The 17406-nt window shown below is 44.6% G+C and overlaps 1 protein-coding gene across 1 annotated transcript in view; it reads right to left on the bottom strand.

The window, feature by feature from the left end:
• The window catches only part of FAR1 (fatty acyl-CoA reductase 1), a 34361-nt gene extending 27599 nt beyond the window's left edge, over positions 1-6762 (bottom strand). The window contains exon 1 of the mRNA XM_068194690.1: positions 6606-6762. Coding sequence (XP_068050791.1) covers positions 6606-6749 — 144 coding nt within the window. The 5' untranslated portion in view covers positions 6750-6762. The remainder of the gene's footprint in view (positions 1-6605) is intronic.
• Between the last annotated feature and the right edge of the window lie 10644 nt (positions 6763-17406).

Raw genomic sequence — 17406 nt, 5'->3', positions numbered from 1 at the left:
TGCTTCGTAGAGATGCTTGTGCGAAGGGTGCTGTCCTCTGATAAGTCAAGAGTTCATAAGCACTTCAGAAAAAAAAAAAAAGAAAAACCACCAAGCCAACACTCCAGGATCCTAGCCAACATTCCCCATCTTGTAAAAAATTCTCGTGTCCAAGGCTGAGCAAGTGCTATTATGGAGCAAACAACAGCAGCTCTGTTTGCCTCCAGAGCTACTGCAGCAATATTTAACTCACAGCTTCAGAGGGCTCTGGCTCTCAAAACAAGGACAATTCTGTTTTTAACAGGAAAATGATCAGTTCCCAGATTTGTCCAAACATAGATCAAGATGCTTAAAGATGTGCTTTCCAAGTGCCAGGAAAGCCTGCTGCAGCTCCACTGAATGTTGAAATGCTAAATCCAGCAACTAGAGAGTGTGCATGTGTGTCCTTGCTAGAGATTAAATGCTCTGTCTTCTAGTTTATCACTGACAAACATTAGGTCAACAGCACGCTCCCTCCAAATTCAATCCTATCAAGATTATCGCTCGTCACAGGAAACGGAAAATGTGCATTTCCCAACCTCTCCAATATCAGCAACAAGCCACAAAGTTCTGCAAAAACACAGCCCAACAAATCCATTTCCCCCTTCCCTCTGACAGCTTGAGCCCAGCACTAGCAGGAGGAAAAAGTAGAAAAAGGTGGTAGGAGCATTTTGTTTCGGCATATTCAGAAGATGAAATTTGTCCAGACAGCAAATCTGAGTGCACCAAGAGTGTTTAAACACCACACACACTCACCACTGCATCCACACCAGACAAAAATCATTACAGAAGTCCCTCATACAGGGCTTCAATTGTCACATTGCAAGGACACCATCACAAGCCAAAAAAAAAAAAATCTCTGGGAACTGGAGAGATTGGAGAGACTCAGGCAACAAAGGAAGTAATATTTAACTCATCTAAACAAGGTTATTGCCAGAAAGACAAGTCTGGGTCATGTCATATTATATCATCTCATCATGTCTCATTTCATCTGTGCCTTGTTTCCACAAAAGCAAATCAATGAATGCTATCAGCAGAATGCCCACATTTTCAAGCACCACAAGGGCCAATGACCTACCCTATGTGGCCAACACCTAGCCAGCATATCTCCAAAGGATACAGTCTGTTTGTCTTTGTGGTCCAAGGTTATATCCATTGGGAAACCTTATCTGTGAAAGATACTGCTTCAAAAGAGGAGTAGAGACTGTAAACTGCTTTGGGTGCAAGTTAACCTTAAAGCATACCTATTCCAAACTTCCCAATCACGTGCAAGATTTGGGATTGTTCCCTCAGCTAGCAGAAGGACAGGCATATCCATGTTTTAGACTTCACCAGCACTCTTATCTACTGTCTGCAACTTCATTTTCTTTACTAGCTGTAAGCCAGGGACCAAGAAAATGTAAACACACCTCCAGGAGCTGAAAAACATACTGGCAGGCTTGGAAGCTAATTAGAACAACTAAGTTTTGAAGACTTATCAAAATGGGCCCACTAATCCAACACCGACTAGCCAGTCTTTGGCTTGGCCCTGGTAATATGCCAGACCTCAAGTTTCTCACTACACACTTTCCACACAATAATGGGGATGGATTCAGGCTAATCCTGTGTTCTCTACACGTGAAGTACAACAAAACTAAATCAATCTGAAGGACCAGGCCCGAGTCACAGCTGCAGCACGGGTAAATGCTACCAGAAGACCCAAAACTCTACGGCAAAGAATATGGCAAACTTGTGGCTGACACTCGGTGATTTAAGAGAATTTCTGAAAAATAACAAGGCATTTCAAGCTGGTTGAACATCTTCAGGACTGAAGACTAGAAAAAAACTTCCCAACTACCAATGAAGAGATTTGTCCTCTTTAAATCATTTATCTAATGAAACACAATACCAGTTCAAGTAACCAATCTAGTTAGGTCAAAGTTTACATAGCTGAGTGTATAGCTCTGTGTACAAAAATAAAGTAGACTTGCTTTTCAAACAGTTCTCACTATTCTTAACCACTGAAATATGCTAGATACTGAAAGCATGCCCTAGAGTGTGTGCTCCTCAAGCTACGTTCCTCCTGGATATATTACTACCACTGGCAGCACATGCATTCAAGGTAAGGAGCAGTATTAAATTGATTTAGGTGAGACTTAGCTAATACTGCATTTGATCTATTTAACAGCACTATAGCACATTAATATCAAAATTCAGATTGATACCAGACATGGAAATAGTTCTGTCACTTTCTTTTAGATGTCAATGACAAAACCCAAGTACAGTATTCACTCAATTGCTTTGGGAAGATGGTGAATTGGGACCAACTAACCCATGGCCACCCAATAACTTATTAGCAGAATTCAGCCTAACTCTTCAACCACTTCACCAAAGACACCCTTGTGAAATAAGATACTCTGAAGTGGGGGCTGTGCTCACAATCATGGAGTATTTAACCTCTTTTAATCCTTTAGTCTTATGGAGCAGAACCTGATTTCAATTTCAATGCTGTTGAGTTGATCTCAGCAGCAATGCATGTGGTTACACAGATATTTCTTCAGCATGTGTTCACACACCTTCCTTCCGTCAAAGTTCTGATTTTACTACAAATTTCCACTTACTTGTGCTTCTACTCAGGGGGATTCTGTACCAGATGACTTTGTAATTACTTCTTAGTAAGTAATCTGTTCACAAAGTACATACTAGGGAAGTCCCTTGCTTTGCTGTAAATACGTTTCTTATACAGACAGTTCCTCCTCCAAAAAGGAATTGGAACGAAGTAGGAGGTTTTGACAATCTCTTTATAATTAGGTTATAAGTTGACGTTTTTTTTAAATTGTTTGCTGCTTGAGCCTATTCATCAAGCGCACAGTGAAGGGGGAAAAAAAGTCTCTTTTGGTATAGTTAAACTCATTTCTCAACATTGCACGGAAGGCACAGATCAGGTCAGGAATTAAGATATTCCACATAAGAACATTTACTGTACTCCATCTCCAGTTAACATGAAAACATGTTTAACACACACGCAGGGAGAATTTTAAACGAGTTCTATGAAATCTAGAGGTGGACAGATTCAAGATTTGCTGAACAGAACCTGAGTTCCAGATCATTTTATCCAATTTAATTGGAAATCTGCATTAGAAATCTCATTTGCACTTTTGGCTATGAAAGGATTACAAGATAAAGCCTCACTGTTTATGAGGGTAGTTGCATAAATCATGGCTCTTACTTTGCATAAGTCATTACTCTTGAGTTAACCCTGAAAGGAGAACAGAACCTGTCTGAAGGACAAATCTACAGCACAATGAGCAGAGCAGCACTCACAGCTGACTCTCCATCACTAGTTATTCACTGCCTTAGGAAAACAGGCCAAAGGCATCACTTCAGCATTCACTTCAGCCTGCTGATATTCAGCCCTGGTTATCGCTAGTGAAAGCTTTAGCAGCAGCAGGATTATTGCTGCAGTTGCTACTGTGATACTGTCATTTTGCTGGGAGGGAAAAGACAAAAATCAAGTAAATGGAAGGGGATGAGGGAACACAGAACATTCAAGTGCTCATCAGTTTGTCAAGTTTCAGTGATAAGAGACTTTCAGTCTTTAAGTTCCAGGGTTAACGCCTTAATCTTGGTAATTAAAACCCAGATTCACCTTTTTCATATTGATCAAACAAGACAAGGATAACTACCCAAAAACTGCACCTGCAATTATGTTCTGTTCAAACTCATTATTCACAAAGCAATTATAACTGGAATACTTAATCAAGAACAAAGGCCCAGCTCTTATTCTTCTCATGTTTTAAATTACATAGAAGGCCTGAATCACGTTTTACAATAGACATTACACGATGAATTTAAAAGTCCTAGGAATCAACACTTCCAGACTCCTCCCATACTTTCCCAAATCTCTTACAGTTAAATGGTATTTTCTCTTCTATTATGTTCCTGCAGAAATCCACAATAATTCTTTTGAAACCTAAAAATTACTCATTTATCTGACAACTCCTCTACCAAGTCATATTTGAAACATAATTGCTTTCAAAAGAAAAAAAAAAACACACTACCTTTCGTCCAAAACACGTGGAACAAACTACAGCCAAAAAAATAAAAGCCCATTTCCACGATTTTCTTATCTTTAGAAGTGACTTAAACAGATATTCAAAGCAAGTCGTACCAAGAGATTGCCTACCTGTCTCCCAAACAGGATGCTGGCAGCCTCCCTCCTCCTGCTCAGGAGCAGAGCTATTTATTCGGCAGGAGGATAGGATCGCGTGTAGTGCCAGAGCTCCAATCTTAACTCCTATTTATGCTAATGGATGTCCTCTCCGGATCTATCAATTACACCTCTTGCACAAGGAGCTCTACAAATTTACAAATACCAATGGCACAGAAAGGCTGAGGTTCTGTGCACACACAGATACCAACACCAACATCTGCTAAAAGCACGGCCTTTGTCACCACACCGAGGGCAGAAAGTGGCAGGGTACATCCCTATGGTCCCCACTGCTGGGCAGAGCTCAACAGAAGAACAGTGCTCACCGCAAATCCTGCGTGGGAGATGCTCAGAAGACAAAAAAAAAAGTGGGAATACCTAGTTTATTCTGATAAGACAGGATTTGTTACTACAGTTTGCAGCTCCCAAAATGTGCAAGTGTCGACTTATTACTGCAAGGCTTGGAATCAGCAACAGGGAGAAACACCTGATTCTCATGCACATCATGCAGGGATGTGCATGGTGGTACTAACCATGGCCAGACAGCAAATGTTTACATGATGCAAGTCCTCCACAACACGTACCAAACTAGCCAAGCACAATTTTTGCTGATATTGGCTCTTTTTCAGAATTTTTAGCTTGCCACTCTGCAGCTCTGCTTTCTGCAGACAAGTAACAAGCAAACTACACGAAACATCCTCAAGCACTGAATATTTTGTGACAAAAAACCAAACACACACAGATTCTGGCTGAAGAAGCCAACCAAGCCTGCAGTCACTGCAACAATTCATGTCTTCAACAACATGCAGGACCCTCTCAGGCACTCACTTAAACCTTCCAAATGGCTGTGTAACCATTTTAGTTTGTTCTGCATCCCCTTCCAAGCACCGGAAACAACCCTTGTGAGGAACTGGGAGCTCCTCCAAGAGCTAGAACTCAGAAACAGGAAGATGACAGAGAACCCTTCACTTTGTAGCAGCCAGAAGGAGATTCAGCTTGGCCTTAGCGGAGATAGGGATGGTTGCACTTTTGCTTCGATGTTAAATTTTATCTACAAGTATAGATGTGGTCAGGCTGGGTTATTCTGGAACTGTAAGAAGAAAAACATTTATCCTGTCCAAAACCTAGAGCCACACTTAATTTAGAACAACTCCCCCAACATGCTTTCATTGTTAAAATTGTGTCTAGTAAAGCTTCATTATATCTACAGTCCAGCAATAAAGACCAAGTACTTGCAGTAAAAAAGTTAGAGATATTGATTTGTCGTTACTTTATAGCTCTGCAACAGGTAGAGTTTAAAAAAAAAAACCTATAAAAACATAACCCATAAAAATAACCTTTCCTATCCATCTATAGGCTTTTGATGGGGAAATGGCTGAATTTTAAGGCACCTATGTGAGTGGATAATGAAAAACAGGGTAGAGGAGCTGAAGAGTGAAGATCCTAGAAATCTACCCTATACCTAGAATATAATTTCCAAATTGCTAAAATAATGGTATCACAGTTAAGAAGCACAGACATGATACAGAAATTGGGGATCCAGAAATTCTAGCCTGCTGCAGTACAGATGGATGCCACAGATAGCAAAACTCCCACATGCTCCACTTCTTAATTATTACCGAAAGAGTTATTAAAATATAAAAAAAAAAAAAAGTTTCAGTTACTAAAGCCTTGAAGTAGGTCAAATGAAATTAAAGCTCTCTATTTTCACGGGAATCGAGCTGGTTTCGATTACAAGCTCACTACCAACCACTGTATCCCTGCAATCAGCCACACTTTAAACTTCATTCATGGAAGTGCTTCGGAGCGGCTCCCGCCCCAAGGAGGACCGCGAGCCTCCCGCAGGGCACAGGCGCAGGAAGGGCTCTCCTGCTGCCGATGGAGCGCAGCCGGCGCACGGACCGCGGGGCCGCGGCTGCGGGCACGGCCCACCCCGGCTCTCCCCACACACGCTCGCTCCTCTGGGCGCCAGAGGAACTCGTGGCCTTCCCTGCGAGCCCGTTCCGTGCGCCGGCCGCGCGGCACGGGCTCTGCCCGAGGGGAGCCGCCGGGCGCTGCGGCCGCGGCCAGCGGGAGCCGCCGGGCAGGCAGGCAGGCAGGGCAGGGCCGCCGCCGCAGGCCCGCCCAGCGCCGAGGGGGATGGTGGTACCCAGGCCCGGGCCCTGCGGCGGGCGGAGCGGGGGCTTTCGGCCTCGCCCACGCTCCCCGCTTCGCTGAGCATCGACCGCGGCCGCCGCCACGACGCGCCCCGGAGCTCCCCGGCACCCTCCATCCTTCCCCCCCCCCCACACGCCCCCCCCCGGAAAGGCGCGGCCGCCCCCTCCCCCAAGGCCCCCCTCCCGGTCCCCGGGCGGGGTCGGCGCGGCCGGGCGCGGGGTGCCGGTGCCGGTGCCGGTACCTGCTGCGGGCGGTCGCGGCGCGGCCCCGGCGCTGCCCGGCCCCGGCTGTGCCCGCCCGGCGCTCGCCGCCCCGAGGGTCCCGCACGGCGGCCCCGCACGGCCGCTCCCGTTGGCCGCTGCGCGCGCGCTCCCCGCGCGCCCATTGGCCGCTCGCGCCGCCGCTCGCGGGACGAGCGCGGCGCGGATTGGCGGGCGCCCGGCGGCCCCGCCCCCACCGGCGCCGCGCGGGGGGGTGGGGGGGGTGGGCCGCGCGCTCCCCCCTCACACCCACACGCACACACCCACGCGCGGAGAGGGTGACGCATCCGCACGGACACACGGACACTGACACACGGACACACGGACACAGTGCATACAGACACACTGACACAGTGCATACACACACACCCACACACAGACACAGACACACACACCCACGCGCGGAGAGGGTCACGCACCCGCACGGACACACGGACACTGACACACGGACACACGGACACAGTGCATACTGACACACTGACACACGGACACAGTGCATACAGAGACACACACACAGACACACACACCCACGCGCGGAGAGGGTCACGCACCCGCACGGACACACGGACACTGACACACGGACACACGGACACAGTGCATACTGACACACTGACACACGGACACAGTGGACACACACACACAGACAGACACACACACCCACGCGCTGAGAGGGTCACGCACCCGCACGGACACACGGACACTGACACACGGACACACGGACACAGTGCATACTGACACACTGACACAGTGCATACACACACACACACAGACAGACACAGACACACAGTGCATACACACACACGGACACAGTGCATACAGACACACTGACACAGTGCACACACACACACACACACACCCCCACGCGCGGAGAGGGTCACGCAGCCGCACGGACACACGGACACTGACACACGGACACAGTGCATACACACTGACACACGGACACAGTGCACACACACACACAGACAGACACACACCCCCACGCACGGAGAGGGTCACGCACCCGCACGGACACACGGACACTGACACACAGACACACGGACACAGTGCATACAGACACACTGACACAGTGCATACACACACACACACACACACAGACACAGACACACAGTGCATACACACTGACACACGGACACAGTGCATACAGACACACTGACACAGTGCATACACACACACAAACACACACAGACACAGACACACAGTGCATACACACTGACACACGGACACAGTGCATACAGACACACTGACACAGTGCATACACACACACAAACACGCACGGAGAGGGTCACACAGACACACACACGGTGCACACACAGACACACGGACACAGTGCATACACACTGACACACGGACAGTGCACACACAGACACACACAGTACACAGACACACAGACAGTGCACACACAGACACACTCACACACACACACAGTGCACACACAGACACAGACACAGACAGTGCACACACAGACACACAGACAGTGCACACACAGACACACTCACACACACACACACAGTGCACACACAGACACACAGACAGTGCACACACAGACACAGAGGGTCACACAGACACAGTGCACACAGACACACACACACACCCTGTCACACACACACCCACTCACACTCATACACTCACACAACACACAAACACACTCACACACATACACATACACTGCTGCGAGGGGCAGAGCGGCTGCTCCGTGAGGGGCCGGGAGTGTCCCCGTGTGTCCCCGCAGTGTCCCCGTGTGTCCCCGCATTGTCCGCGTGTGTCCCCGGCTGTCCCCGTGTGTCCGTGTCCCAAACGCTGCCATCACAGACCAGCGCGGGTCCAAACCCGGCTCCAAAGCTCCAAGCGCAGAGCTCCAGCCCCGGCTGAGGCTCTGGGAAAAGCGACCCCGGCCCTCAGAGCACGGAGCCACCGGGCCACGGCAGCAGCGCCGCGGCACTCGGGGCAGCCCGAGCCCGCGGGGCAGAGGCGGCGGGACCCCGTGCCAATGGCAGAGAATCGTGGAATCGTGGAACCACCAAGGCTGGAAGAGGCCTTTGAGGCCATCAAGCCCAGCCACCAACCCTGCGCCGCCGCTGCAACCTCCAAAGCACTGAGCTCAATTTTGAGATCAAATTGCTATTGATAGGCGCCGTATTTGTGTGCAAAAGTCACTGCGCTCCACTTGCCTCACCGTTTGTTACCAAACAGTGCAACGTGATGTCCTGGTGCTGTGCTGCCATGATGCCATGCCCAGCCACCATATACCATTGGTTTCACAACTAAATATTGCACAGATGGACACGCATCAGCTGAACAAAAAAAAAAAAAAAAGAAGCATTTAAAAGTTAGGAAACACTCTATCTAAACTTGTGCAACCTGTACTACCCACATTACTGTACAAATAAGGTATTATATGAGAATTGTTGTAAGCACAGTCCTGGCTTGTGCAAGGGCAGGTTGGTTTTTCAGAATGGTTTGTGCTTGACCCAGGCCTTGAGAATCGGAGCTCTGCTTGCATCCTCCACAGTAGCTCAGTGATTATTTTACACTTATTTTTAGAAGTGTGTTCTCATGATCTTTTCACTATGTAGTAGTTACACCTGGTACCTATGTACTTCCTGACAGAGCACTTAGAATCACGTAACTGTAAACTCCTTATCATAACTGGCTAGTGGACAGTTTTTCACAGACTATCCCTTGGAAAACACCTGCTCACTGAAGCTGGGACATCTCCCAGTCATTCATCCATATACGAAAATTAACTCAGGCAGACAAAGATTGGAGTCTGAATCTCCCACAGTCCTGATGAAAAGTTTTACCATTTCGTTGTACCCTGCTCCGCACCAAGGGTTCCTTTTTTTGTTGTATTGAAACCCTCACCTGTGATACAGACCTACGGACTGTGGGATGAGCCTTTTCCATTTCAGATTACCAAGAAAAGATGAGTCCATTGCAGCACAGACACAGAACTGCAGTCAGTGCACATGAACTCTTAACAAAAAAGCAAAAAAAAAAGTAAAAAATCTCTAGTTGGTATATGCAAATCGAAGTTTCTCAGATTACTACAGCAGTTAAATTTAGGTACATTTTTCAGAAGTCGCTTAGTAAAATGTGTCTGTGACACCAAATGAAAGTCATGGGGAATATCCCAGCAACATTTCAGTGTGGGAGCAACAGTGTCATTTGTCCAGTCTGGTTTTTGAAAACAGCTAAAAAATTGTGGTGGTTGAAACCTTTAATAAATACTTCTGATCATTGTAGTCCATAAATAAATGATAATAATATCCTCAGATCATTGTAGTCCATTGAAAAATTATAATGCAGTGACAGTGGATTAACTGATACTCTCAGGATAAATGATTAATAATAATAATAATAAAGCAAATCTTATTTTTTCAAGATTACTCTTTCAAAGTCACAATTAATTTATCCCTTCTAAATACTTATCATCAGGAAAACATCATAGTGACATTGTATCATAATGCATTTGCATTTCAGTGTAGTAACATATGGTTACTTCTCTAAGATCCTACCGAACTGGTTATTCAAGGTAGCATTGTGAATTTTTCATTGCAGGAAAGAGAAGATATCAACACCAATGTGGCCTGGACTGGGAACACTGAATAAATTATTAAAAAAAACCCCAACTGTATTTGAAACTCTATTACCCAGCCCAGAGATAGCGTGACACAAGGTAAATAACTGCAAGTGCTTGCAAGGCGAAATCTTGGTTTGTTACCCATGAGGGTGAGACAAACACCTAAATGCTCACTATTGGGGGGAAAAAAGAGATTCAAATTGCATCTTTAAATTGATCCATTTGTCTAAGCAATGCTAGCAAGTTACTTTAAATTCACAGGAACCTTTTGGAGCTTTCCAGACTGCTTCATTATACCTCTCCAATTTTAAGAGAGGACCAGTGCCAGACACAAACCACCATTAATCAGCAGGAGTTACAGCCACGCTACAGGAGCTCAGTGCTCATATGGAATTTTTGTTTCTCTGTGCAAAACTTCACTTTTTACAAATATGTACATTAAGTACCTATATATACACTGTGTACCTCAGGAACCGAGCTGGTTTTATGCAAACTGCGGTCGCGTTTCTTTGTTTCGGTCACCTGCGTGACTGGCACCATGAAGTGCTTTGCATAAACCAAGGCATGTGTTTACCCAGGCCTAGCTCCTTGTGAAGGCCGTAGGGATGCTCACTTCCATTCCTTGCTAAATGCAGCCCATTTAATTAAAAGATTAGTCAAGAGAAATGTCTTTTGTGCTGCCAGAAGAAAGGGCACAGGCAGGTTCTGTTCAGCGAGCTTAGACTGCTGTAATATTTCATTTGTGCTCACGCTGGACGCGGCTAACAGCCACATGGAAAGAAGGGGCTTATAAAGGATGCATTTGTGATGCAATGAGCACTAACATCTCTTGTCCTCAAGCTGCAGTGCATTCCAGGCACAGTAATATAGGCTAGAATTAGAAAACTTACTGCTGTGCAGGATGCAGTGAGAAAGGAGCAGTCCCACAGAAGCTCAGAACCTGCTTCAGTATGAGCAGTAACTAACACAGTTAAAGCTTGCTTGTTTTCTAATTTGAGGTACTATGGCTCAAAGATAAGGGTCTGACCAAAACTTGTTAAACCAGTTTAGGAAAGGTGCAGGAGCTTATTTTTAGCTGTGGATTAAAGCTAGTTAGTGCATTTAAAGATATCTTTGGATTCAAAACAGGAGAGAAGAAATTTGTGATTTTACTCTCCAAAGAGTCAATACGGATTTTTGTCAAGTGCTTCTTTCGTTTTTTACTAATGAATTAACTGATTTAGGATATTTATTTAGTGATCTGAGTGGGTTTTAAACTCAACCCTGAATATACTGCTTATTAGATCTCAGTGTACAAACAGGATGGGTAACAAATATATTGTTTGCAATCGAATGCATTCTGCTACCTTTTTAATGCTTTCCACCATAATGTGCTAATTCCTTGGGGTTTGGGAGCAGCTGTTAGGATTATGATGTATATTCAGTAAAGATTACTGAATCGGAATGGAATGGACTTCTGCAGATTGTCTAGTCCACCCTCCCTGCTCACCTAGAGCAGGTTCATCAGAGCTGTGTCCAGCTGGGCATTGAGCATCCAAGGACAGAAACTCGACACCCACTCTGGGCAGCCTGTGCCAGTGTTTGGCTTCTTTTGCAGTAATAAAAAAAGGTTTTTTTCTTTTGTTTAAGTGGAAATTCCGTATTTCTCTTTGCAGCCTCCTATTCTGTCACTGGACACTGCTGAGAAAAGTGTGTCTCTGCTGCCTCCTGCCCCGGTGTTCATCCACAGAGCTCACAGTCAGTGTGGTGGCCATCTGCATCCCCAGGACCTTTCCCACAAAGCTACTTTCCACCCACTTCGTCCCCAGTCTGTACTGGTGCATTGGGGTTTTCCTCCCCAGTGCAGGGCTTTGCATTTCCTTTGTTGAACTTTACAAGTTTCCTGTTGGCTGATTGTTATCTTTTCCTGCATGACTAAACGCAAACATTATTTCTACTTTTGTGTGCTTGCCACATCGCTTAAAAGCAGCAGAAATACCTGCCATGAGATCTGAATATGAAACTTCATTTCATTCTTCTTATTTTGAAAAAAAATAATGAAAACACCTCTTAACTGGCCACTGTGCCAAGCCCTGCCAGCTTAATATGAATGATATTTATATTTGATATTTCCTCTCTTTTTTTCATTGCCTTTTGGCATATCAATACACTTAATTATAGTTTAGTACACTGAGTATATTGATAAATGTGTGGGGAATAGAAACCGTTGCTAGGAAAGGCTGACAGCCATCAGGAGTGCTGCAGGGGGAAGGGATCCTTCAGAGGAATGATGGAGGTTTAGTTATAACTTGATCATGAGAGGCTTGGCTCATCAATTCATTAAAAAAAATGGGGCTCTTTGGGCCATATGACTAAAATAAAACAGTTTATAAAGAACAGATTTTTGTACAGGATAGACTTCTTGAAAGAGCCTTCAGAGGTATTGAAGATGCGAAAGTTGTTGCTCAATTATTTTCACTAGACTGGCTGAAAAAAAAATATTGGCCAGGTATCTCTGTGAGGAGCAGAGGATTAAAGGGAGCTGAATGGGCTCGTGGTGCTCAGCTGTCCCAGGCACGGGCTCACAGAAGCCCCTTTGTAAAACGACTGTGTGATTTTTAACACAGCTGTGCTTTGCTTCCTCCAACCTTCTTTTAATTGTCCTTCAGTTTGCAGCCTAAATGCGTTTGCCAATACACACCTTTGTTTCCGTGCCAGCACTTGCCTTTTTAGCCAACAAACCACTCCTGCAGTGATACATTTGGAGGGAGCAATCTTATCCCATTTCAGCTCTCATTTTACAGGGCTGCTAGAAGAACTGCAAGTTTTCTCTCGTGTAGAGAATCTCTTTCTTATCTATTCTTTGCATGTTTTTCAGATTAAATTTGTGATTTTATACAATATTCCAGATAAAGTTTCACTGAGATCTCAGATGGCAAAAAATATTTTCATACCTCTATGGAAATCAGATCTCTTGATGGCAACTTAGGTTTATATTTCTTTTTGGCATAGCTGCCTCATGCCAGCAGTTCATAAAAAGTGTGATTTTGAAGACTATATTTTGGGTTCCTCTTCTGTCATGTCAAACTGAGGTTCTAGCATGTAGTGGTGCTGTTTGTTCCCAAGCACAAAATTACACATTTGTATAAAAATAGAATTTCTTCTCATTTCCTGCAGTCTAGGCTATAGGGTCTTTAAGTATTAATTCTAATTGGTAGTCATTAATTATTTGTGTTATAAGTGTTTCTTCACTTTATCAGTGAATTTTCATTATCATGTATCCAACACCTACATTACTTATAGCTATTTCCTTTTATGTCAGCTCATTTCATGCTTCACTTTGCCTCTTTATTCTATTTATCAGTTTTCCATATCAAAATGTTGGAAGCTACTTCTTTCTTATGCTTAGTAACTACATAATATACCCCAAGTGCGTATACTTTTGAATTCATGGTCAGTTCTTCTATTTCTGTTTTAGTTACCCTTTTCTTGCATAAGCTGCATGATTTATCCTCCAGCACTGATGACACACAATCACATCTGGCTCCCAAAAACAAGGGTGATCATTTCTCCCTCTGGGTAACTACATAAACTTTACAAGCTTGTTATTGCTCATGAAGATTGCTTCACAATTTTTTCTGTTGTTCTATTAAACAGTTTAATGATATGCTTTCATATAAGCAGAACATCCTGCCTCAATGGTGTGTTCTCCAAAGACTTACTCTTGAGCTGTCTGATTTCGTAGGTTCAGACTTATTAATGTATTTCTCATGTTTGCTGTGTTCAAAGGAAGCCATTTCATGCTTTCACCTGTGAAACAATCCCTTCTTCAGACATAATCACTGTTTCACAAGTTTGTATTTTGTCAGTGGCTACTGTACCATTTATCCTTTTGGTGAAGTTGCATTATATTCATTGCAACTTGATGTGACAGGGGCAGACAAGAAGCCTGAAGCAGTCAGTGATGAGGGCCCTCCTCACCAAAGGAAGATGCACAAGTGAGAACAGGGCACTGTTCTGTTGCCTGGGGTCTCCATCCCCACAGTGACCGTGCTCTTGAGGATGGGTAGCAGTCCTGGAAGAACTGGGACAGAGCTATGTGTGCCTTGATCAGATGAGGGATGGGTGAAGCCAGGTTCTGAAGATGATGATCCATGTCACAGTGATTAGTTACCCTCATGTCAGGGCTGGCACAGTGACCCAAGAGGCTGCTGAGAAGCCTCCTATGGATGCCTGTAGCTGAGCAATCCAGAAGCTGAGACACCAGCAAAGGATAAAGAGAGTAGAGAATTGGGATCACTTATTTTTTGTAGCCTGCATTGAATGAAAAGTGGGTGCAGAGAAACTCCTGCTTGTTCAGCTGACCCCAGGGACAGACTGGGTGAGGCCTCTGAGTGCAGAAAAGGTGTATTGTGACTGCTGGCCACCAGTTTGCTCATGAAATGCTACTGCCTGTGCAAACCCTACCTCAGAGAGCTGTTCCTTTGTCATCAGGAACATTACTTCCCCACAACCTTCAACTGTTGTTGCTCTTTCTAATTGCCCCGTGCTTTCCACCCTAGAGTAATTTCAAGAAGTGTTATACATATTTTGGTTTTACTCAGGTGATACAAGGAACTGCTGATCCTGGTTGTGGTGAGGAGAAAGTTAAAGACAAATCTCCTGCAGAGTTTTCTGTGTTTTTCTGTTTTCTGAACTTGGAAAGATAGCTCGACATGGCAAAAGCAAGTAAAAAAAAAAGCCAAGAAAGAAAAGTAATTAAAGAAAGAGAGGGGGAAAGGCAACAGAAAGTAGGGCAGGGAAAGATTTCCAACAGAAAGATGTGTAGGTGGATGAGGAAGAGCTGAAGACTAGCCATCAACAGTAAATGGAGTTGTAAAAATGACACTTGACTTGAAATAATTTGTGATGTTGTGATGTGCTTTTGACTTTTTGGACTGTGGAGACAGAGAAGGTGTTTAGAAAACCCATCAGACATGGAAATGGAGAATCATGTAAACTCTCCTTTATTTTTAGTGTGAATCCTTGAATGGATAAGGAAAAGATACATCTTCTCTCATAGCTGCACTGTCAACATCCAGTTGATGTAGTCTGTAGATCAGATATTTGCTATTCTTCACCAAGATTTCCAGGCTGCCATAGCACAAACAGCCTGTAAGAAACAGTCTCAGACTCATGGCAAATGGCAGCTTCAAAGGTGAACGAGAACAAGATCCCTGCTGAAGGCACCTGCTTGTAACACACGTTGAAGTATGGAAAAATGCAAACCCTACCTTAGGAAACTACATCACAATAAAGCAAGGATTGTGCTGAAGTGATTCCTACTGTGCCTGTGCAGGGGTTACTCTGTCAGCATCTCTGGCCAGAGCCTGGAAACTGGCCCTAAAAATCTGCAGCAGATATAGGAGCCCAAAGAAGAAAGGATCAATCTGGTGTATGCTTACCTTCTGGCTCTTAGGCCCAGTCCCAGGACCCATTTTGAGATTTTTTTTTTCTTGATTTACTTTATTTATTATCTAGAATTTCATGTGAGCCATTGAGTGATATAACCTGGGATGTGATTTGAAATTTAAAATTAGTAAAATAGTTGTAGCAGTAGGAGAAAGACCGCGCTCAGAAACTGTGGAACTTCATCTAAGTAACTTATTTACTTAAAGAGACCCACAAGTCAGCAAGAGCAAAGTAAAATAGTGAAGGCCCACAAACAGGATTAGTATCTGTAATTAACTCATCCGTGGCATATTATTTTGTCTGCATTTTCCTTTTTGCCATTGGTTGTACAGAGCAGGGACCACACATGGTTTGAGATGCTACTGCAGTTCCAATAAATATTTGACATTGATTTAGAGCCATCAACCAGCCATTTGCAGTTTCCAGATAATTTGTTGATGACATGCACTGGAAGACAGAAGTTGAATATCAAGGAGAGCAACGCCCTTTGTTTCTTACACTCTGCCTCCTGAAGCCTCTGCTATTGGCCACACTAAGGGTAGCATTGAGAAAAGAAAACATTGGCTCATTTGGCAGTCATTATCCTCACTAATATCACTGAGCAGATCTACGAAGGTTGAGCAATGTACTCTGTTTATGGGGCATGGTTGCAAGATGCCACCGGTGTAGGGACACCCCTGTTAAGATTAATGTCTCATCAACCAATGAACTATATGAATTCCAACACTGAAAAATGCTATGTTCAGATAGGTTACACTTAGCTGAACCTCTATTAGAGAGCTGCTTAAATTCACCTTAGAATTATCCTATTAGAACAGAAAACAATATTCTTGGCCACACAGTAAATTTAAAACTCCTCTAAGTGAACTGTTGTAACACTCACTGCATGAAATTATTTTTTTAAGACACTTGAATTTGCAATCTGTGATTTAATAGCAGCTGAAATGTCACTACAACATTGTTGCAACCTCTAGTGGGGCTTGATAACTAAGGCAGAGTAATCAGGTCTTCAGGATCCCAAGGATACAGCCTTTTGGGGCAGAATTTAAGGATATACTGGACATCTGTCAAGTGTTTCTGAGCCCAGCATTCAGTCCTAAGCAGACAGCAGGGTGTTCAGAAATCCCAAATGCTGTAACAAACCCACAGGAGCTGTGGCACTTCCCAGAAGGGTCAAATCTAACGTGCTTTCACTGCAGCTATCGCTTGCAAATGCACAACAACCCAGCAAACTCCATGTGCTGGAGTTAGAAAAATGCCTGGTTTGCCCATGAAGAATACACAGAGGTTGTCTACTACAGCTTGAGCCTAAATTTAAGCACCAATTCCAATGGTTATATACCAGCATCTGAAGATCCCCCACCTAAAATATCAGCCTAAATGCAATGGTCCTTACTCCAACAGAAGGACACAGCAGTAAGTCTGAGCTGTGATCTCATTTTGGAGCAGCCTAAATATCCAGTAATCTGGCGATTAAGGTGCCAACAGTGGTGTTGACAGGCCTGATTTCAGTCCTCAGTCGGGTTGATGAGTGGCTTTAGCGCTAATTCTTTGTCCCATTGTCCATGAGAGTGACCTTGACAGCAGGCTGCCATACACCCAGAATGACAGTCTTCTGGAACCTCTTACTGCACTCTTGGGCTCTATATAATAAATTTTTCAGAGCAGGGATGTGGATGAGGGCAGAACGTGGATTAGAAAATACTTCTCTCCTTCTAACTAGGATTCCCCTAGGGGAGAAAACCAATCCCACTCTCCTAAGGAGAGAACAC

Source organism: Anomalospiza imberbis, chromosome 6 (assembly GCF_031753505.1).
Source record: "Anomalospiza imberbis isolate Cuckoo-Finch-1a 21T00152 chromosome 6, ASM3175350v1, whole genome shotgun sequence".
NCBI lineage: Eukaryota > Metazoa > Chordata > Aves > Passeriformes > Viduidae > Anomalospiza > Anomalospiza imberbis.
The sequence above is the reverse complement of the archived record's forward strand: the minus strand, read 5'-3'. Positions and strand labels throughout refer to the sequence as shown.